The 24,019-nt window shown below is 40.0% G+C and overlaps 1 protein-coding gene across 1 annotated transcript in view; it reads left to right on the top strand.

Moving 5' to 3' along the window:
• The window catches only part of RRN3 (RRN3 homolog, RNA polymerase I transcription factor), a gene marked incomplete in the record, with an annotated part of 604,791 nt that overhangs the window by 516,043 nt on the left and 64,729 nt on the right, over nt 1–24,019 (top strand). The window contains 1 exon segment of the mRNA XM_044089174.1: nt 10,677–10,764. Within this exon segment, the coding sequence (XP_043945109.1) occupies nt 10,677–10,764 (88 nt within the window).

Below are 24,019 nucleotides of genomic sequence, written 5' to 3'. Positions count from 1 at the left end.
TTATATTATTAATGTTTGCATATAGAATATATATGTGTTTATTAAAGTCTTGAAAGTTGGGAAGTCTTTTTAAAATTGGATATTAGGTTTTTGAACCTGTATGCCTTTAAATTACAATTAATGGATTCTTAATTGTTTGTGATTTTATATATAAGTGTATCATGATATCAGTGCTTTCATCTGATGAAGTCTATCTATTAGACGAAAGCGCTCATCTGTTGTGGTTGGAAGTAAAAAGAATCGATTTTATTGCCAGTGTGGAGGTTTGGACTTTATTTCTTTACTACTTATTTCTGTTAAAGGTGCCGTATTTAAAGTGTGTGTCTTCTTTTGGAGTGCTACATGTTAAACATAGAAGTCTAATTGTTTATGGCAGATGCTTTGAGGGCTCAGTCTTGCATATTTTCCAGAACACTGGTGGAAGGGCAAAGTGTCAAGTCCTATCACTGCTGTTTCACATTAGGAATGGAACCAGTGTTGCAGGGTTGGTCAAGGTTAAGGGAATGTTTGAGCAGCTAAGGCCCATCTCCCTTGCTGCATCAGGAATGACCACTGTGTCAGCCTGTGTGGCTTTGTATGCCTCATTCATCTTCTAATATATGCTTAAGTAAGTTGAGATAAAATGAGAACTTTACAAATACGTTTTTTTAGAGAAGGATAGTGAGACCAACTGTGTTATATGGGTTGGAGACAGTGGGATTGACAAAAAGGCAGGAGTTAGAGCTGGATGTGGCAGAGTTAAAGATGTTAAGATTTGCACTGGGTCTGACTAGGGTGGACAGGATTAGGAATAAGTATATTAGAGGGTCAGCCCAGGTTGGAAGGTTTGGAGACAAAGCCAGAGAGGCAAGATTACGTTGGTTTGGATATATGCTGAGGGGGGATGCTGAGTATATTGGGAAAAAGATGCTAAGGATGAAGCCACCAGGTAACAGGAAAAGAGGAAGGCCTAAGATGAGGTTTATGGATGTGGTGAGAGAGGACATGCAGGTGGTTAGTGTTACAGAGCAAGATGCAGAGGACAGGAAGAAATGGAAACAGTTGATCCGCTGTGGCGACCCAAAACGGGAACAGCCGAAAGAACTGAAAGAAGATGATATATGTATACTTATCTAGTTAGCAGAGTTAGAGACAGTATTGGTACGCTAATTGTCTGTTGGTTGTAAGATGCAGTGGTGATACAGTAGAATTTCTGCAAACACTCTGGCAGTATTCTGAGTTAATAAAAGTAGGCTGCATCTCCTTAACCCTTTTCTTCATAACCTAAATGTTTGTGTTGTCTTGTACATGCTCAGACTCAATATATTAGTTCAGTAGTGAGTGACTTTTATGCAAGTGAGACAAAATATTTAAAAATGTTCTGACATACAGTAGTTATACTTTTGAATTTGTCTCTGTAAAGCAAGTATGGAACTAATCATTCTGCATTTTTATTTCTTCTTCTTGCACTCAAAGCAAACAATCAGCAGTGCTTTTACTGAACACAAGCAAAGCTCTCATAATGTATTGATGTACTGTTTAAGGTATGGATTTTGCGTAGTTAGTGTGCTAGTTTTTCTGACAGCCCTTCTGAAAATAGTTTAATTTTATTTTTGTCAAGCGCAAAATAATGTATGTTGCTTTCCAATAATTGTAAACTGCAGAGCAAGACTGTTTCTGCTCATTGAGTGAAATCATTTTCATTTGTTTGCTAATACTTCCAGTAGTGATTTTGAAAGCGGTGTAATTGATTTTGTCAAGAACAGAGTACTGTTGGTTGTTTCTCTGTGGTAATCCTTTTTTCCTTGAATTATGTAAAATCTGTTTCAGTTAGAGTACTTATGGCAGCCTTTCTGGAACTACATTTTTAATCCAAAGCATACTGCTTTAAATCTCAAGTTCATGACATTTGTTTGCTATTATTTAATAGTGCTTATGAAAGCAATGTATTTTTTATCAGGAGCAAAATGCTGAATGTTATTTGCCGTGTTCATAAATTGCAAAACAACATTCTCAGTTCACATTGGATTAAATAAGATTAATCTGTTTGTTAGCCATTCTGACTGCACTTGTCTGCAGTGCAGACCATTTTTTTAGGAAGAAAACACTGTATGTTGCTTCTCTGTAGTACTCTTTTTTGAATCGGTGTAAAAACTATCAATTGATACTACTGCTTTCAGAGCTGGGGAAAGCAATCTATATTTTTTCATTACTCAAGAGCAGTGTGTTGTACGTTGGCTTTTTTGTACTATTTTAAAATGCTGTATGTTGCTTTTCCACAAACTGCAGAGCAGGAATATTTCTGATCATCTTATGCAAAAGCAGTTTAAGCATTTGCTGGTGCTTTTGACAGTGGTAAACCGTAGCAATGTAGTTTACCATGAGCAAAATGCTGCATGTTGCTACCTTGTGATCATTCCTGACGCATGTAAATTCAGTTTCTGTTATTGCTTGGGAAGGCAGTATATTTATTTTAATGCAAGACCAAGATGCTGTATATTGCTTCACTGTGATCACTTTTGATCACATCTTTAACTGCTAATGTTCTAGTACAGCTGCAGTGCAAGCCAGGATTTGGCACTGAAAAATCTGCTGCCTTTGGATTACTTGTGCAGTGGAATTCGTGACTTAATAGGAATTAGCTGCAGTTAATGGTCCTCCTTTCTGGACTGACTCCCAGAGGCTGATGGGCATGAGGTCAGAGGCAGACTACTCTCCACTGAGAAGACAGACATCTCCCAGAGAGAGGAAGTCTGTGTGCCTTCCTCTTTTTACAGGTTTGTGTTCATCTCAGCAAAAAAATTCTCAGTCACTTGGACTCAGAGTTGCATGTTAGTAGGACTCTAGAAAAAGCAAAGTGTTCTGTTATTGAATCTATCTTTTCCTGATTTAGATTGTGCTGCTTTTAGTTGCACTGGTGACATTTCCAAGAAATCTATATTTGTTTCCTAGAGCATGATTTGTACAGGCCTGAGAAGCCTTTGTTATTATGAGTGTTAGATCCCCTACAACGATTTCCATATAAAGTGTTTATTTTGCTTAGGATAGTCTAGTCTGCCAGTTGGTTGACAAATTGCATGGAGTTTACCCCAAAAATCCAAAGAAGAAGAGAGACCATGAATTCAAAAAACCAAAACATGGGCAACAGGCCGGCTCAACTAAGAAAATACAGAGCACTGAAATACAAAATACTGATAGGGAGTAGGTTATGGAACTCGTATCTATTTATGTTGAGAAACAGCTTCATTCTGTTATTGACAAGACTCTAAATATTCTCCGAGATACTAAACATTTTTAGGAGGTCTTCATCACTGGATGAATACTTATTCTGTTGGTGATTCCTTATTGGTGACAACTGATGTAGTTTCATTGTTCACAATTATCCCAAATGATATTGGTATAGATTATTTTTGACTATTCTATATACACTACTGAGAAGATCTGTTTGATTTTTTTTTTTGCTTGATATGAGTCATACCAGTAATGTATTTGTTTGCAGATAAGTATTATATTCAAAAGGTAGGTGTCGCAATGGTCAGTATGTGTGCAAACAGCTACGTGAATATGTATTTTTCCTGTTGGGAATCGGAGCATGTTTTTAGTAGTAGTAATGCATTTTGGGATTCACTTTTATTCTCTGCACGTTTTGTTGATAAATTCCTCATTTGGGCTGGATCAGTTGATATCTTTGTACGACTTTGACCGTTTACATGGAACGACTTGTTTCTTGAAATTTACATTTAAGTTTTTTGCTAAGGAGTTAGACTTTTTAGATGTAGGCATTACTAAGGCTGCAAAGAGGTATTATGACATCGACATATAGGAGACCTTGTAGAAAAAATAATTTGTTGTATGCCCATAACGTGCATCTAAAGTATTTAAAGAAGAATGTGTTGAAGCGTCAATTTTTTAGGAATGCTAGATTGCATGATATGGATAGTCAGATGTGTTCTTTATTTGAAACTTTCTGATGATTTTCTTCAGAGAGGATATTGTGATTCTGAGAATATCCCGGGCACAGAATGAGGTTTTGTCTTTCAGGCATACTAGGGCTAGACCATATTTTAACAATGATGTTCTGATATCCTAGTCACCATTCATCACGTATGGGTCAAGGATCCGACAGTAAATCCGAGCCGGCACACTTAGACAGCAGCTTAGCTCAAGTTCCTCCCCTCCCATAATGCTCTGCTGCCCTCTAACCCCTAAGATCTTGTTTGCCACTTCAACTGTCAGAGGTAGATTGTAAAGCTCCTTGGGTTTTTATGTACTTTTTAGTAGGTAGGTTCTTCCTTTGATACTTTCTTCTTTGCCTTTCTTTGTTTTATTAAGTTTTTAGTTGTAGTGTCCTCCGTTAAGTCTCAGTGGTGCCTTTTCCCCCTCCCTTTGGCCGTTTTGGTTGGTTTGGCTTTTTGGCACTCTTTACTTTTTGGTTGGTAAGAGTGGTCGTGTAAATTTTTTCCCTTGGGCTACTTGGTTTCTGTATTACCATTAATTATGTGTTAATTTGGTGGTCTTGGTGTGTTTTCTGTGTAGGATGGCACTTCAGTGTTTAGACCTCGTGCCTGGTTGTCCGACTCATATTTGTTTTTTCCCTTCGGCTTTGGTTGTTTGTCTATGTTGGAGAAGCCTCTAGGGCTTAAGAGGTGCTCCTCATGCAGTCAGGAGATGCTCGTTTCTGACTCACACAAGGAGTTGCCTCCTCTGTCTCGACGCAGGCCACCTGGTGGTTGAATGCAGCAGTTGTGCTGCATTCAACCCCAGGGCTCTGGTCGACCACCGGAATAAACTCCTTTTTAAAAGGCATGGTGCAGAGGAGTCCCTTGGTCAAGGAGTCCCCCACCAAGGCAGGGTCCTCTGGCCATAAAAGAAAGCCTTCCTGTTCTTCCTCTTCAGGGGAGATTTCCTCCAAGAAAGCTAGGCTGCCAGATCCCAGATCCCCGGATCGGACTCCAACCGTAGCGGTGTATGATCCGAGGGTTTCTGATCTGAGGATTTTGAGAGACTCAGCGCAGATCCAGGGCTTTCAGTCCCAGCCATTCAGATGATCTGGTTCGAGACCTGGATCCAAGGCCTCTGGATCAAGGACTTGTGATCTGAGCCAAAGCAGACCTGTCACGGATTCGATCCCTTCAGATCCAAGGGGTTTCAAAACTATTTCCTTGGACCTTCAGGTTTCCTCGGATCCTATACGTTCAGATCAGAGACCCATGTTGGATCCTATTCTGGTTGAGGATCTTCCCTCAGATCCTGCAGGAGAGGATCATTTGTTTACAACACCCCCCCCCCCCCTGCGTAGGACCCATTCCCGGCATGGGTCTCCAGCTAGGTCCTCTGTTTTCTCCAAGTCCTCAAAGAGCATCCTTTCCTCTGATATGGGCAGGATGATGTGGTCCTTTTTGAGGGCTGAAATCAAACTGGGGCTTTTGGCTTCCCCAGCCCACAGGATTAGGGAGCCTTCTCCCTCTCCCAGACTTTTCTCCTCATCCAGCTTCTCATGGTTTGGACTTGGGGGAGCCGGTTGCACAACATGGAGGTGATGGGGGTTACTGCAACTTCTCTTGTCCCTACCCCATGAGAGTCTATGGCCAGTTTCGCTCCCCTTCCCCTGGGACAGGTGGGGTCACCAGTCCGGGTTGTCACCCCTGGAGTCCCTGGGGGTTGGTCTGCCCCTCGGTGCTTCAGCTGTTGATGGCTTTGGGCCAGCATTCTCCAGAGGCTTGGAGTTTCTGGCGGGGTCTGCTTCTTCCTCCATTGAAGTGTTTTAGCAGTGGAGGGAGAGGGGGCTTTGTCCAGTTCCTCCACGTTCCGGTGGTAGAAAGATCTCTCTCTGCTACCAGAGTAGCCTCCCCTGCTTACCGTGCTCCATCCCAGCCCCAGAGTTGGAGCGGATCTTCTCATCCTGCTCCTGGTCAACCCATTCGACCTAGCCTCCAGGGGGGAGTTACCCCTATTGGGATCCCCACTTCTTCAGAGTCTTCCCCTGAGCTTCCCGCTGAGCAAGTCCCTTGGAAGAGGACATTAGACATCTTGACTCCCCGTTGGAGTCTTTCGCAGAGGGCACTGATATCGGCGAAGGGGACAAGTCTCCAGTGTCACTGCCCGATTAAGTCTCCTTTGGGGACATCCAGGAGATTTTTAAAACCCTCTGACAGCTTGGTTTGTCCAATTTCAGTGAGTTTTGCTAAGTCCAGGCTTGGGTCCCCCTGTAAATGATATTATCCTTGCTTCTCAAAAATCTTCTACCAAGAGAGTCTACAGAAGTAAGTGGAGGAGATTCTCTGTGTGGGCTAAAGGTCGGAATCTGGATCCCTTTTCAACTCCTATTTGTAACATTCTCCTTTTCTGGCTTCCCTTTTTCAGGAAAGCGCTAGTTTCTCTGCAATCAAAGTCCATTTGGCAGCAGTTTCTAATTTACGTCTCGATAATGAACCCACGTTCTCTTCTCACCTCTGCAAAGCCTTCTTGAAAGATGTCTTCTTGTTGCGTCCTACACTCAAGGACCCTTCTCCACCATGGGATCTTGCTCTGGTGCTGCAGTCTCTAACTAGGCCCCCTTTTGAACCTGTTGCATCCTGTGTCCTCAGATTTCTTTCCTGGAAGACTGCAATGGGGGTAGTAACTGCAGCAAAAAGAGGATCAGAATTGCAGGCTCTTAGTATTAAGCCTCTTTATTTGATATTTCATAAAGATAAAGTGGCATTGAAACCCAACCCTTCCTTTATGCCAAAAGTGGCCACTGAAGCAGTTGCACAGAACTAAGTCCTTTCGTCTCTCAGATCAGTTGTTTGTTGCATTTTCAGTCAACAGGAAAGGTCTAGCTGTTTTAAGAATTACTATTTCCTGCTGATTTCTCAGTGCATTTCTTATATGTGCACCTCCTGTGGTACTCCTTTGCAGGACCAGTTAGGGCTCATTCTACCAGACTGGTGGCTACATCAGCAGCCTTCTCAGCTCGTCATTCATTGGATGACATTTGTGCAGCAGCAACTTGGTCTTCCCGTCATACTTTTATTTACCATTCCAAGCTTGACCTAGCTTCTAGGGGAAGGGCTTCCTTCGGCTCCACTGTTCTTCGGCATGTCCTTCCATGAGGCCACCCAAGAATGTTGGGTAGCTGTGGACACTGACCAATACTTGATGAATAGTGACTAGGATAACATCATATTAACAGTTATGTACTTAAAATAACTTGGTATCTGTGCTGTCCGTAATCACCATTCATCACAATGTCATCCTCCATCCCCCATCCTGAGGGCTTGGCAGGATTTTGGTGGACCTAGTCTGGTGGCAGGTCTTTTCTGTCTGTCTTCTTTCTTCAGGGCAAACTCTATCTGAGGGGTTAGAGGGCAGCAGAGCATTATGCACTGAGAGGGGGAGGAGCTTGAGCTAAGCTGTTGTCTAAGTGTGCCAGCTCGGATCCGTTTTCAGGTCCTGGGCACACATACGTGATGAATGGTGACTACGGTTAACACAGATACCAAGTTATGGTAAGTACATAACTATTATTCCCTCTGTAACTAGGGATACGAGACATTGTAATCTCGGAATGTATGTGAATTATTCTAATAATGTGCACTGTGTTTGTGATATTGTGAGGAGGTATTGGGCGGTACTTATGACTGATGGAAGATGCCAGAAAATATTTGGGGATGAGCCTCGATTTTCTTTTAAAAACTACCACTCGATTAAACTGATGCTGTGTTATTAGCCTCTGAATAATAACAGGGAAAAAGTAGGAAAAGGAACTGTTCCATGTGGAGGATGTAATGTTTGCATGTAGTAGGGACGGGGATAATTTCATTCATCCTGATACTGGACACCTATTTAAGTTTTAATTTTTGTGCAGATTATAATTCTTGAAATGTCTGTCTTGCTGTTTGTGACACTTGTAATAGTTATTATGTAGGTAAGACTAATCATTGCTTTAGAGATAGGATTAGAGAACACCTCTATAGCATTTATAGAGGTGATCCTAGGAATGCTTTAGCTAAGCATGTGGTAGGTGCTGAAGGTTCTCATGTTTTTAAATTTTTAGTCCTCAATTGTTATTTTACAGCAAGAGGTGGGGATGTGAAGACTCAAAGCCTTGAGACTAGATGGATTTTATTGTTCTGTGCAACCAGAGGTAAAGGGCTGAATGATTATAGTAAGACCTGCATTGAGGTCATGAGGTCTTGCATGCTAGTTTTGAATTTGTATAAATATGAGCTAGTGTTTTTTATGTAGATCTGATGAAGCATCTTGTCTTGTGCAGAAGAGCTCATCTTATATCATTTATCCTTTGTTGTTTCTGAATGTTTTTAAGAGTTTAAGTTGTTAGTTTTGCTTTACGCAAGAAGAAAGATCATGCAGGCTGCCTAACGGTGATCAGAGTCTTTTGATTTTTTTGATTTAAACAACTTTGTTCAACTAACAGTTCAGACGTAGACAAATTATGTAAAAAAAAAAACATGTTAACACATGCACAACATTATACATCACATATATTCTTTTATACAGTTATCACTCCAAAATTACTCAGTTCCTGCCTTCTCTTAAAACTCAGGTTCACCCCTAAAGTATTACTGTGCATGCATTGTTCCCACAATTTACGTGGTTTCTATGTAATTTGCTAAGGTAGCAAAATATCTGTGGGAAAACCAGATGTGGTTTTAAGTCTAATGCAACTGTAGGAGTTACTCTGCAGACTACTTATTATGACTGACTAGGGTCTTACTTAGGTGTGTGCAGACAGGCATGAGAGAGTGTGAGAGTGAGAAGACAAATACTGTAAGTGAGGTAGTTGCACAGGAGGGAGATAAAGCAAGAGTATACAGAGGCCACTGCGGAATAATGTGACTTAGTTTATTAATAACCAAGTCCCTAGTATGGGAGGAGAGAAGCAAGATATTTTTAGCACTGGGCATTTATCTGGGTAGTAAATACGATAGACTGAACAAAACAGTTTTTTTTTTTTCAGTTCTCGGGTGGAGTTTTCCTTTAATGAAACTGTAAAACGTAGTTTTATGTATTAATGAAACTGGAAATTACATTAGATTGTAGTTGATGGAGCTTTTCTTCTGGGGCCTGTACTGAAAATGGGCTCTGCCCATTTGGACTTTCCTGATCAATAAAGATAAGATTCAATTAAGTCCTTTAACAATATTTTAGAATGACCAGTATAAAAGACCCACCTCACTCTGAGAAGATTCACCACGTTCTTTGATCAGCAGCAAAGAATCAGAGAATGACAAGAAAGGAGTTTACCCCTTCTGCTAAAACAGTGTATCTGGGAAAACGCAACTCTCTTAAAAAAAGAATGGAGTAGAGAATTTATTACTTTATTACTTTTAGGATGTTTTTAACTGTGTAGGTTTTATGTAAGTATGGTCTGGTACTTTGATTTTTAAAGTAAAACTTTCCTCATTAAAAAGCTTTTTTTAATATCTCCTGATTTTTCTGTCTGTGTGTGTATGTGTGAGTTCGTTCTTTGCAGTCTGCACTGGTGAGTGACATTGAAGAACTGCCAAGCTGTAAAATGTTGCTCAGCTGTACTATATTTTTACAGTGTTTTCTACTCTTGGTCGTAATTCAGGTGCGCATTTGCCTAAACTTTCATTACCTTTGGAGGTAGAGCAACCAAATGAGAGAAAAAAAAGTGGTATTCGCAAGACAGAAAAGCAACCAAATAGCCCAACATAATCCTGCTTATAAGGAACACAAACACCAAAACTGGTGGAGAATCATCACCAACAATTAAACGGCCTTTTAAAAGCTTCAAAAGCATAAATAAAGCAAGCAAACAACTCTGAAAAGTCAGAATGAATGTTGACACTCCATTAAATTACTCTTAAGTATTTCAAAAAGGCATTTCATTTGTGGTGATTCTCCACTGGTTTTCGTGTTTCTGTGCTCCTTATAAGCAGGACTACGTTGAGTTATCTTTGGAGGCAGAGCTTTATTATAAGGGCCTGGCTTAAGAACATCATCATCTTTGTACTGTGCTGCGCCATCTGAACAGAAAAGCACTCTGATTTTTTGATGGCAGTGCTTTGAAGTTGACTTTATTTTGGAATCTGCATTTTTATAAATAGTTCTGAAGAGTAGAGTAAAACAAATCCAAAATATTGTTGGTTTTCAAATTGATGATTGTTTTCACATATTTGATTATTTGTCTGTTTTATGTGGTGCAGTTCAAGAAACAGAAAATTGTTTCTTAGGAACTGCTGTTTTTTTTTCTTTTGAAAGATTTTGCTTAATATTTGACGTCTAAACAGTTTATTGTACTTTTGATGTATTTTAGTAGAGTAATATTTTCTATTTTAAGAAAAATCATTCGGACATTATATTAGTGCTTTTAATTCTTTTTTTAAAACCATGACGTTTATATAGTTACCAAGCTGTTTGGGTTACTTGCAGGTAAAATAAATATCATTCAGTCAAGTATGTCTTAGAATCCTCTGCTAAACATACTAGCAGTGCCTGTCTACTGGAATATTACTGAACTGCAGTGATTTATAAAATATTCTCATTACATCAGCTCTTATGTGTACATTTCAGGATGTCTGTACTTCAGATGCAGAGTGCTTAGTCTCTCTCTGTCACACACACGCACATATGAATATTTTTAGATGAATATTGTACATATGATGACTAAATTTTGCTAGTAACCTATCTTATACCATGCATTTTAATAAAAAAATGCTGAATTCTAGGTCCAGGAAGGTGATTCATCCACTTTACCAGGTCTGGGAGGAATTGAGTGTGAAAGATTATGAAGAATTGAAGCAGAAGACTAAACGGGTAAGTGCATAACATTACTATACTGCCCCTGTTTGTAGTGACATTAAAAGGCAGTGTGAAAGATTATGAAGACTTGAAGCAGAAAACTAAACAGGTAAGTGCATAACATTACTGTTCTGCCCCTGTTTGTAGTGTCATTAATAGGTAGTATATTTACTATCATTATTTAGCAAAAGGGATACCCACTTTAAAAGGAGTCTATGTCAAAATGTTTAACAGCCACATTGTCAAACATCATCTGCTCAACAGTGCAGGCCATCAAACCGTTCTGACTGAGATCGCTTTACGGTAGTGGTCAGGAAATTTGCCCTTTTCCTCAATGTAGTGCAATCTCAGAGTTGTTATGTATAATTAGCAGGAAGTGTGGGGGGCTTTGGACTGCATTGCTGATGATATGATGATGTCCTTCAAGGATGCATCTGCAGTCATAACAAATGGGTTGTCCTGTCGTCAGGCAGCCCTTCGGTCGGCCGGATTCCAAAGTCTGGGTCCGGCTTCGGCTGATGTCGCACTTCACCCGACGTCATCTCTGCTGGTCTTCGGGTATAAAGGCATCAGCCGACGCCATTTTCCTCAGTCTTTCTTGCCGCGTGGCGCCCGAAGCAGAAGCTGTTCGCAAGTGCCGGTCGGTCAGATCCAGAGATTACTACTACCGAATACTACTTCGAAGACTTCTAAAAAGCTAAGTACCCCATTGGGGACTCTTTCCTGCCTCAGCCGATGTCAGAAAAAGTAAATAACTGTTTAACTTGTGGGAAACAAATACCTCATAAAGATTTCCACTCTTACTGCCTACCTTGTTTAGGCCCAGACCACGACGTAGCAGCCTGTTTAGCCTGTGCTTCCTTCAACCGACGAACGCTTAGGCGTCGGTCGGAGTTTGCTGAACAGTTTTTCGGCTCAGATTTTGCGTACATTATGCCGTCGGATCCTCCGACTACCCAAATTGTTAAAAAACGCAAAGAAAAAGACCGACACTCGCGGCCCGCGGTTTCGGCCGAAACCACGGTTAAGCAAGCATGAGTGTCTCGGTTTCGGCGAAACCGAAAACGGGTCAATCTTCAGCCGAATCCATGACTACTACTGAGGCTCCTGCTACCTTAGTTGAATCGGCCTCTGAAGTTTTGCCTACTTCTGTGGTTCCTAGTGAATTATCAGACACCATCCCTTTGGATGTCTCTACCCCAGCACGTGGTGCTGCTAGGCCTCCTGCAGCCATGTCTATAAAGGCCTTTGCCAGGGCTAAAGCAGCCAAAACTGTTAAATCAGTGCCTGTTAAGACCCCCTCACATAGGCCCACTTCTAGTTCACAAATGCTTACTCTGGCAGAGGATTTAATCTCCTTAATTAGGGATCCCAATCTCACCCAGACAGGGCCTCTCAGCCTCCAGAAAAGAGACCTAGAGCAGAGCCCCCCGAGCCAGTGTCCTCTGATGATTCGTTGGATGACTCAGACATTACAGATCAGCCAGAGGCTCCTTTTTCTACTTATGAAGATTCCGATGCTGAAGAATCTATTCCATCTGCCTCTCCACCAGAGGAATTTTCCTTTGGGGAAACCTTACATGCCATGAGAGAACAATTCCAATGGCAGGGACAAGATTTCTCAGATTCAAGAAAAAGGCTTAGGACCTTTCTGCACTTACCACAACATGGGCCCTTAGCTATACCTCCAGTTCTGCCTGTTGTGGATGATGCATTTAATGATGTTTGCACTGCTCCTGATACTTTACCTCCAGCCCCTGCCAAACCAGATAGATTTTACAGGGTGCCAGACACTCATCACCACCTATACAAGGCCCCACTTGCAGATCCTGAGACTATATCCCAGGGGCCTAAGGCAGTAGCTTCGACCTCAGCAAAAACCCTCTCCCTTCTGAAAGGGAATCCAGGTCCTTAGAGAGATGGGGGAAAAAAGTTTACACCTCTGCTACTCTCTCAGCTAGAGCTTTAAACTGTCAGTTTCACATGATCCAATACCAAGAGTTTATGCTTGATCAGTTAACTAAGAAGCTGTCCTCTGATGACTCCTTAGATAAGAAATATGTTTTAGAAATGGTGAATAACATTCAGCAGGTTAGTAACCATTCTTTAAAATGTGGCTATGATGCACTGGAGGCTTCATTTAGATCAGCCATGACTGGCACAGTGATAAGAAGGCATGCATGGTTGAAGGAACAGGTTTTGCGGATCATGTTAAAGCAAAGCTGTTAGATGCTCCTATGGATAAGGCCAGTCTATTTGGTACACCTGCTCAGCAAGTAATGAAGAAAATGGAAGAGAAGGCAAAATCTGTACAAACAGTTAAGGATTTCTTACAGGTTCAGCCCCCAAGGTTTAGCAGGAACTGGCCTGCCAAAATTGGTCCTTTCCAGACTCCTCAAAATCTCAAAGAGGCAGGAATAGACGCTCTAGAGGCAGAAATCAATCCAGAGGAGGTGCCTATAGAGGATGCCAGTGGCAAGGCAATAACCAGAGAGGCACAGACACAACCACTGCCACTGCAACAGGACAATCACAGTGACTTGACTCTGACACCGCCTACCAGGGAGCAAATAGCAGCACCTTTAGGCGGAAAGTTAGCCTTATTTTCGAAAAATTGGCACTATATCACAAAAGACAAGTGGATTTTGCAAACCATAGACCAAGGCTACAGGTTCCACTTCCACACCTTACCAGTAAAAAGAGGAATGCCAAACCTACCTCCAAACCAAAAAACAGAAGCTCTAAAGCAGATAGCTCAATTAACAAAGATGAGAGCTGTGGAAAGAGTACCAATAACACAACAGGGCAAAGGATTCTACTCCAGACTCTTCCTAGTACCAAGAAAAGAGAAAAGTTGGAGACCTATTCTCGACCTGTCCGTCTTAAACACACATACATCATTGTACCAAAATTCAAAATGCTGACCCTACAGCAACTTCTTCCCATGCTGGGCAAGGAGTGTTGGCTGGTAACTCTAGATCTCAAGGAGGCATACCTGCACGTCCCCATACGACCAAATTGCAGAAGATACCTCAGATTTCTTGCAGGATCAGAGCATTATCAATTCTTAGCATTGCCCTTTGGCTTATCTACTGCGCCCAGAGTATTCACAAAATGCCTGGCATCAGTAATCGCTCATTGCAGGCTACAGGGAATCCAGATTTATCCATACCTGGACGACTGCCTGTTACAAGCGGACAACAAAAGCAAGCTGACAACAGATTTACAAAGAGTCATTTGCTTACTACAAGCCCTGGGATACACAGTCAATTTAAAAAAGTCAAGACTGATACCATCCCAGACAAGAACATTCTTGGGTGCGGAATTGGACACAGTAAAACAAATGGCATTCCTAACTGCAGAAAAACAAGCACAACTCCCTCTTTACTTCTTGGCATTAACAAAGCAGCACAAACTTAACAGCAAGAAAGGTACTGCAGGCCTTGGGCTTCATGGCATCATGCATAATCCTGGTCCCCCATGCCAGACTGCATATGAGAAAACTACAGTGGTACCTAAAGAATTTATGGTCTCAACACAGGCACAGCTTAGAAACCGAAATCCCACTAATCCCATGCCTGAAACAAGAGTTCCTATGGTGGGCTCAAGCATGCCAGTCAAACCCAGGCTTGCCCTTCCACAACTTTCAAGCAAACCAAACCATCACAACGGACGCCTCAGACCTAGGCTGGGGCACATGTTGGACAAGTGCATACAAGGATTGTGGACTCCAGACCAGCTGCACCTGCACATAAAGCAAAAGAAATGCTGGCAGTAAAACTAGCAATCCAGAAATTCAAACCATTCCTCAAAGAAGGCCATTTAATGATAAGGACAGACAACACCACAGTCATGTGGTACATCAACAAACAGGGAGGCACTCATTCATACCCCCTATGCAGAATGACTCTGGACCTTTGGAATATGGCTCTGAGCAACAACATCCAGTTACAGGCAATATTTGTGCCGGAAAAGAAAACACCCTAGCAGACATGTTAAGCAGAACCACCTCGGATGCTCACGAATGGATGCTACACCCGGACATCTTCAAGGCCATCACAAAGAAATGGGGAATGCCACAAATAGACCTATTCGCATCCCCACTCAATCACCAGCTCAAAAATTCTGCACAAGGACATGCCACCCACTAGCATGGAAGGTGGAGACTCTATCCTTCAGTTGGAAAGGCCTGACAGCATATGCATTTCCACCTCTTCCTTTGATGCACAAGGTACTACTGAAAATCAAAGAGGAACGTCCAAGGATAATTCTGATAGCTCCGAATTGGCCAAGACAACACTGGTATCCTTTGCTGAGGAGCATGTCTCAGGGGAGAATGTGGCCAATACCCCTGATGCCTTTGATGTTAACTCAGAACAACTACAACATCATGCACCCAATCCTAAAAAACCTTGCAACTGACTGCCTGGAACATCACATAACAGCTACTAACCCAGACTTATCCCAAAGGGTTAAAGACATTATCCTTGAAGCCCGCAGACCTTCAACAAGAAGGAACTATGCAGGCAAATGGAAAAGGTTTGTCATTTGGAGTACTGAAAGAGGAAAAGATGTCTCGAACATAGATATTGCTAACATCCTGGAGTACTTGGCAGAGCTTCTACATACGGGCCTGTCCTATTCCTCCATCAAGATACATGCATCAGCTATTTCCGCAGAATACAGCTTCGATCCACCTGTCTTTTCGCATCCTCTACTCAGGCAATTCCTCAGAGGGATCAAGAATGTAAAACCTCCTAGGAAACCACCATTACCAGCATGGGACTTGAACTTTGTGCTAGAAAAATTGACACTCCCTCCATTTGAACCAGCAGCAACAGCAGATCTTCAACACCTATCATGGAAAACTGCTTTCCTACTGGCAATTACTTCAGCAAGGAGGGTTTCGAACTACAGGCCTTAATGGCAGTACAACCCTTCCTAATCTTCCATCAAGATAGAGTGTCCATGAGAACTAATCCTACATTTATGCCTAAGGTGGTATCCAGAGTGTCTTTAAACCAGGCAATCCACCTACCTACCTTCTTTCCCAATCCACAGAACAGGGGGGAAAGGCTGCTGCATACCTTGGATGTACATAGACAGTTACGCTACTACCTGGACAGAACCAAAAGTAACAGAAAAACTGACCAGCTTTTAGTAGCCTATGCAACAGGAAGGGAAGGAAAAGCAACTTCCAAACAGACAATCTCCAAATGGATAGGAAATTGCATAAGATTCTGTTACTCCTACCATGGAAAACCAGTTCCACAGAACATAAGACCTCATTCTACAAGGGCTACAGCCACTACCACAGCTTCCTTACGAGGAGTGGCAACCAAGGACATTATTGAGGCAGCTACTTGGACCTCCGAGCATACATTTGCCAAGCATTATAATTTACCTCTATACTCTTGATCCCAAGCAGGGTTTGCCACTGCTGTATTGCAAGGGATCCTAACTACACCATAATTCTTCCTCCTCCCCTAGTTTGGCTATGGTATTCTACCCATTTGTTATGACTGCAGATGCATCCTTGAAGGACATAGTACAGTTTTGTACCTACCATAAATGTAGATGTCCGAACAGGATAGCATCTGCAGTCAGGATTACCCACCCTCCTTCCCCTCTGTGGTACTCCTAGGGTATTTACCCTCCTAATAGCTAGCTGGGGGGGGGGAGTCTCTTATGGTGTATTTGTTTGTATATATGTACATACATGCTTATTTTTTGTGTTTGCCTTCTACTATTTTGGGAACATTGGCATTTATCCAAAATTTAGCTTTCCTAGAGGGCAACTGGCATCTGGGGCAAGAAACACTGAGGAAAATGGCGTCGGCTGATGCCTTTATACCCGAAGACCAGCAGAGATGACGTCGGGTGAAGTGCGACATCAGCCGAAGCCGGACCCAGACTTTGGAATCCGGCCGACCGAAGGGCTGCCTGACGACAGGACAACCCATTTGTTATGACTGCAGATGCTATCCTGTTCGGACATCTACATTTATGGTAGGTACAAAACTGTACTTTTCACAATGTTGCCATTCGATTACTTGACATAGACCCTTTTAAAAGCTTTGCACTGTTTTTAGCAAATATTTGCCATTCTTCTTAAAATGGTTACAGGGATATTTTAAAATGGTTTGGTCTGAGCAAGAAGTTTTGGACAACAATGTTTTTCCAAGCAGGTTGCTCAAGGGATCATTGCAGAGCAGGATAGAGTAAACATCTGAAGGACAGTACACTTCTATGGAGGATAACGACACTCTGTGGAATTGCTCCCTGAAGTTGTTAATGCAGCAGTGCAACCTCCCTGCATGTTGGGATGTAAAAAAGTAGGTTGTCTTGTAAAAGACCCTTTTGTAGAGTGGCTGATCCACGTTAACTGTTGTATAGCCCTAGTACAAGCCACGTTGGAGATGATAAAGTAGTTCCTTTTTAAGGTCAGGGCTAGCAGGGATATCTAGCCAGAATCCACAGGTCACATGGCAGAAGGAAGGGAGGTCAAGGTCATAGTAATGTAGGGAGTGCAGACAACAGGCATCAGGTAAACGAAAGTGGGTGTGCAAAGGAAAGGAAACTGTTTAAAAGTATGTAGATATTTATGCATATTTGCAGATTGGAGAAAATGATACTAATAAAAAAGACAGCCTTCTTGAAGGTGGCAGCAGTGTTCTTGGTTTTTCTACATAGAAACATATTGTACTGTTACTTCACGATTTTATAGTATAGTTTTTTAGGCAGCAGTGTGTTAAGCGATGTGATGGCTTGTTTTGTGTTACAAGTATCAGTGACATAATGATGCCATATTGGGTCCCCTAATAATTAATAAGATTACTTTGAATTGAAGTAATAGCAACATAATTGCAACATATGTGCCGTTTCAGTGGTGGCAGATTATATGCAAGGAAGGAAGTCTGTGTTTTTCTGAAAATTCATAGTGCAGTTCAAAAACTAAGTACCCGAAACAGTATCTGAAACAAAGTTAAGACTGTATTCTTTGGCTTATCTGAGTAATTTTCCATATGTACCTTTCTCAACAAATTTTGACCTGCCTTCACATCTTACCAGGCCGAACCTTTATTTGCAGAACCATTGGCTGCTGTGTGCTGTTTTTCCACCCTCTCGTTATTAGACGGCCTTCAGGTGTGTATTTCGAGCTGTAAGAGTCTCCAGGGTAGCAAGCTTGCACCTGCTGTTGCATTGGATGTGTCTATGAATGTACCAGCTGTATCTGGGGGGAGATCTTCCTCTAATATATTGCCTTTCTAAATGTAGTTGCCTCTAGGACATGCAGATAGTAGAAAGGGAGAAAATCTACTTGCCACGGCCTTGTACATATCTTCTCAAAAACATGTAAGCCTGTTTCATACTGGCCAGTTTAATATATTATTTTGTAGTAGACAGAATATTACAGCTGCATATCTGCACTAGCTGCTGTCTGCGTAATTGCACCCGAAGATCCGTTCACTGTTCATCATAAGGAAGCCTCACCATTACGTGGAAGAATAGTTAATGCTTTTGCAAGGGACTGGACCATTGTTGAGAAGTAGGAAATTTCAGGCCACACACTGGCATAAAATATTTCATTTTTAAGCAGAAAATGGTGAACCAATGGCCATCATTTGTTGACGGCACAGTTGTAGAGATCTTTTACCTTGGCAAATTCTTATTAATGCAAGTTGATGCATATTATTATATCAGCACTGTAGATTAGTAATATCAGTATCCAAGTGCGTTGCAGAGGTGCACACTGTCCAGTATGGCATGTTATGAAAACAAAACATTTCAAAAATGTTTTAATAGGAAGGAAAGTCTATGATACATTGGGGGGGGGCCTCTATACCCCATATGTAATTATAATCAACACCTCAGTCACTGCATCTCAGGGAAAAATACTGTTTTGAGTTGCATAGATATTCTCATGCTGTTTTTGACGGCCTGCGTTTGGGAAACACTGGAATCCCGTAAGCACTTTATAAAAACCCAGTGGTGGATCCAGTAGTGGTGTCTACAGAATCTTCCAAAGGAATTGCTGAGATTGTATCCAAGTATTCATTACCAAATGATTGTGAAAGCAGATTGCTGGACACTTTTGGTGAGAAAATCTGTACTTCATCCTGGCTATGAGGACTCTCAGCTGGCAGTTCTGTGCGCTGAAATACCTGGAATGACTACAGGAGAAAATTACAAACAAGGCAGAGGCGAATACAAGATAAGAGCCTACAGAGGGATATCCGGGACCTGTGCAGTGTCCCTCTCCAGGTTCCCAGGCACTCACTCAAATGTGACTATGATGCTTTAGATCATGCAGGGTCGCTGCCACATGGTCAGTTTCTCAAAGTAATGCCTTTCTGAGATCTCAACCCCTCTCACACCAGGTAAAAATAGAACTCCTTCATGCTCCCTGGAAAAGGACTTCCTTTTTGGACCTCTAGCTGAAAACGTTAGATGAAATCTGTCAAAGAATTTTACATGTCTTCCATTCCCAAATATCAAGAAACTGTGACTGGCACTTTAACCAGTAAGTATTAAAGAAGAAATTTACTTGTTTATCTTTTAATGACCATATTAGTCTCACTAGACTAGTGACATCTTTTTAGGGGAGACCCAAGGTGGTGTTTATTCTACTATGGGCAAGTTGGCCGGAGCATCAGGTAACTTCTTGTACTCATAGTTTTGCAGCTATTAAGTGAACGTGCACATCCCATTCCTAGTGCAGTATTGGCTGGGAGGATAGTATGCAAGAGGGAAATCATGGCAAAAGAAAGCAAAAATGAGAAGTATTGAGAAAGAAAAATAAGCTTTTAATGTTTTGGAGGATTCTGAGTGTGTTTTCCAGAGGGCGATGTTTGCTATGACAGAGATGGATGATTCTGTGAAGGACTAATGTATTACAACCCTCCAATCAGGTGGGTTGCAGGATGATGCATTGCAGGAGATGATTGCACAGAGTGAACCAGAAATCAGCGTATATGATTCTTGGAGGAAAATTACAAAAGAAGTGTCAGAGACTCTTTCAAAAGAGTAGTACAGAACTGAGTAAAATTGTATGCAGAAACAGCAGTAAGAATTAAAGAGGTGAAAATAAAATAGAGATTAAAAAGGTAATGTGTTGTGGGAATTCAAAATAAAGATGTTAAAGAACTGAGAGGTATGGCCTTTGAGACCATATGCAACCCAAAAAATTAACCAAACCGTTTGGTTTTGTTTCTGTTTTTTTTGTGATTTAAGACTATGATGATTCATTTGGGATTAAAAGCGCAAGAGGTAAGAGCATTCATTTTAATAAACAAGTAACTTTTTTGATATATTTGAGACTTATCTCATGGAGAATATTTTTTGTATGATTATGAAAAAAATTATCTCTGGAGTTTGTATGTGATAAAAGCATACAAGAGGAGAAAGAAAAAATTACATGTGCAGTTTTCACACAGATGTTGAAAAAGAGAATGAAAAGCATTTGCAAGAAATATGTAATAATTTAATGGTTATCAGAAGTTTTTGATGGACTGATGGATGAGAATGTAAAGTTTAAAAAGAATATATAAGATGAAAAGATTGTACATATCCCGAGCATGATAAATGTTGAAGGGAATAAGGGTGGTAAAATATTGTGAAAATCCAAAACTTTTTTGAGTGGAAAAGATCATTTGGTAGATAAATTTGATAAAAATAAATGCTTTGTATGCAGGGAAATGGGTCATGGTGCTAAAAATGTCAGTTAAAATGTTATTTATCCATGAATTGTAAATAAAGGGAGAAAATGGATTTGCATGAGGTCATCAAAAATGTTATCAAAAAGAAAGTGTATTAGAGGAGCCCGAGATAGAATGAAGTTTAAGAAAAGAAAATATACAGCAAAGTTAAGGAATGGTTGAAGAATGTTCTGAAGTAAGCAATGAAAAAATAAATTGGAAGATTGTATAAAGTAAAAAAAACTTTGGGCAAAGAGTAAAACATAGGAAAAAATACATTTAAAGGTGTAAATGATAAAAAGAAAGGAAATGGGTAATTGCAAGGTATGTACTTTGAAAATGTTATGGCGAGGAAAGGTGTAAAAACGAACCAAGAAATGTTCAGGTGGGGACATTTAAATACAATTTTTCTAACTTAAAAAGAAAGTAAGGAAAGTAATCATTTTGAAATACGTTTATTAATGTGAGTCTTTGTATTTAGTAAGAAGGATGGGGATGTTGGAATGGTGTGTTAAATTGATGCGGAAGCGTTGTTAGAAGATCTAAGGTTTTGACAAATGTAAAATTGCAAACAGAAAAATTGTGGGGTGGAAATATGTGAAATTTATAAAATGAATGTTCTAGAGTGGTGTTGTGTAAGAAGACAGATGAGCTGTAACATTGATACTGTTGTGGGTGTGAGATGTAAAGAAAATGTTTAAGAATTATAGTATTCTATGCTTATTTTACCAGCAAGGAAAATAATTTGATTCATCAGGTATTATGTTATGCGGTGGTTAGTTTTAAATATAATAATGACAGCTTGTAATTGTGAATTATGGCAAAAGTGTAAAAAGAAAGTGAATAATGTAAGGGGAATACAGGAAGTAAAATGTAGTAAGTTAGTTTGGAATAAGTCATTGGACCTATAGAAGTGGGTACTTGAACCTGAAATTGATTTTCTGTTATCAGAAGGTTTAAGTATAGCAGGAGGCAGTTGTAAAGGGATACAAATGGATAAAAAGAATAAATGAGAAATTATGGAATTAAAATGAGAAATGTAAAGTATTACAGTTATAAAAGCATCATAGAACTGTGATGGATTTTTATAGTGGTCTGAATGGTGGATTGAGTTTAAAAAGTATAAAAAACATTTTTTCAGTGGCAGAATGATATAAAAAAGGTGAAAAGTAAAGTATGGGAAATATATAGCGATATATTACATAATTTAGAGTAATACAAGAGAATATTATAATATGGAAAAAGAAATGTATGAAAAAATCAAGAAAAAAGCATTATTATTTAAGCAGAAGTTTTTACAAGAGAAGAGGTGTCTTCATATTTGAGCAAAATAGTAAAAGTGTAATAAGGGAAATGAAAAATATAAAAGAGTTAAACACAAGTTATGAGGATTGTAGTGCAGCATGTGGAATATATCTACTGGAGTAAGAAGGAAGAGTATGAGAAGAAAAAAAAATCAGAACAATTTAAGGAAGAATTTGAAAAAAGGTGGATTAAGGTACTTAGGAAGGTAAATGTAGATTCAGTTTTCAAGTCTCAGGATAGCATATGGAATGTATAAGAAGTTAATGGATTGGCAAAGAACAATTTTTAAATGTTCTGAATGAATGATTAAAAGAAGGGTTCATTTATAAAGAGTTATGTAGTGGGATATTATAATTTGTATGGAAGAAAGATGAGGAAAAAAATGGAGGCTAGTTGCGTTGAAGAACATGTAATGTTTTTATAAAAAATAATGGAAGCTAGGATGAGGGATAGTATGGAAGAAAGTACATATGGTATAAAGGGGAAAGGATGTCAAGATTGCTAATGATTGTGAGAGAAATTGTGGATGGTGTAAGTAGAAGAGAGGATGTGAAAAACTGTGGATGGTGTAAGTAAGAGAGGATGTGAAACCTGTCGTAGGTGATGTTAGCAAGGCATTTGATCCTATAAAGCATCATGTTCTATAGTAAGCTGGAAGATGTGGAGAAGTGTGGAATAGGTAATAAAATTTGAAGGGTTTGTATTTAAGCATAGCAAAAGAGTGAGAATGGTAGTGAATGGATGACTGAGGAAAGAAATGTCTATGAAGTGTGGTACAAGACAAGGATGCCCAATGGGTGGAATATTTGCCTTAGTAAAGAATGTGACAGTGAGTGAAATGGTTTATAAAATGAAAGATGCTAGATATGTGATGCTAAAGGTCTCAGTGCTTTTGATGTATACAGGTGATACAATTATAGTTGCTGTGAATAAAATATGGATGAGTGAGGTTTTGTTTTGTTTGGAGAGATGTTTAAAATAAATGGGCATGACCTTGAATAAAGGTAAAAGTATGGGTTTAGGTGATGTGGTAAAATTAGGGGTGTGTATTTGTCCGTGAATGACGTGTCAGTGCTAGGAATAAAATTTGGGAAAATTGTGTAGTTATGATGCAATGGGAGAAATTTATAAAGGAAATGACAAGACTATGTTTTGTATGGTGAACATATAGATAGGCATTCAGAAAAAGGGTTTATCTAGTGAATTCAGTATTGGAAAAGGTAACATGTCAAATGTGGGTCTGTGTTTACGTATCGAAAAAACATTACAGGGAACGGCTACCAATCAAACATTAAACAGCTAAAGTTTAATGTTCCAGAAAAGCTTGACGAAAAGTAATTCATCGAATGGCTTGAGTTGGCTACGCTCTCCACACCCCCTATTGTGGGGAGCTACACCCCCTTAACCATATGTACCAACTCCAAGATCACACTACGTTGTGGAATGGGGTAAATTAAAAAAAAAAAAGTTCCCTTCGCTTACCTTATGCACCGCTGTACTTCCTAGTTGTTGGCCAACTGTGGCCATTTGACAAATTTTTTTTCACTGTTAAGCATGTTCGGAACCATAAACTTTTGCTGTTTAAGGTTCGATTAGTAGCTGTTTTCTGTAGTGTTTTCTTCAGTATGCAAACATAGACCTGTCAAATGTGTATATGATACTAGAAAATTTATGAAAAATATTGTGCAGTTTTTCTTTCATATGGGGTTAAGACTAAATCCAATGAAATGAGGTATGTTGTATAAGTGAAGATGGAGGGGGATTGGGTTATTAAATCCAGTTGTTTGTTCTGCTTCTTTAAACTTTTAACTGGACGAAGGAAGAAAATGAGAGTTTAATAGTAAAATTGTTTAAATGCAATTACGAAAATTGTTAGGAACTTTGAGAAAAAAGTGAGCGTGAATGAAGAAATAAAAAATATCAAGAAAAAATACTAACATGGAAAATAAAAATGACATAGAGAAAGAAGGGTGTGGTATAAAAATGTGATAATGTAAATCCATGGAAAAATTATCAGAAGTAGTAATTAAAGCCATAAGGAAAAAGTGGTGTATCATGATAGTGCATCAAGATTTTTTATGGAGACTGGTATTAAGCTTACAGTAAGAAGGAATATGCAAAATAAAAAAGAATTTACTTATTGTGTAGAGAACAGTAAACATAGCTTGTTTTCTTGAAATGTAAAGTAGTAGTGACATTTTGGAAAATGTTATGTGAATAAATTTTGGAGACTATTCTTCTTTCGGCTCTTTATCAACAATTCAAGT

This window comes from Protopterus annectens, chromosome 12.part0, assembly GCF_019279795.1.
Source record: "Protopterus annectens isolate FY-2018-M chromosome 12.part0, PAN1.0, whole genome shotgun sequence".
NCBI classification, from domain to species: domain Eukaryota; kingdom Metazoa; phylum Chordata; order Ceratodontiformes; family Protopteridae; genus Protopterus; species Protopterus annectens.
This window is presented reverse-complemented; position numbering and strand designations above follow the sequence as displayed.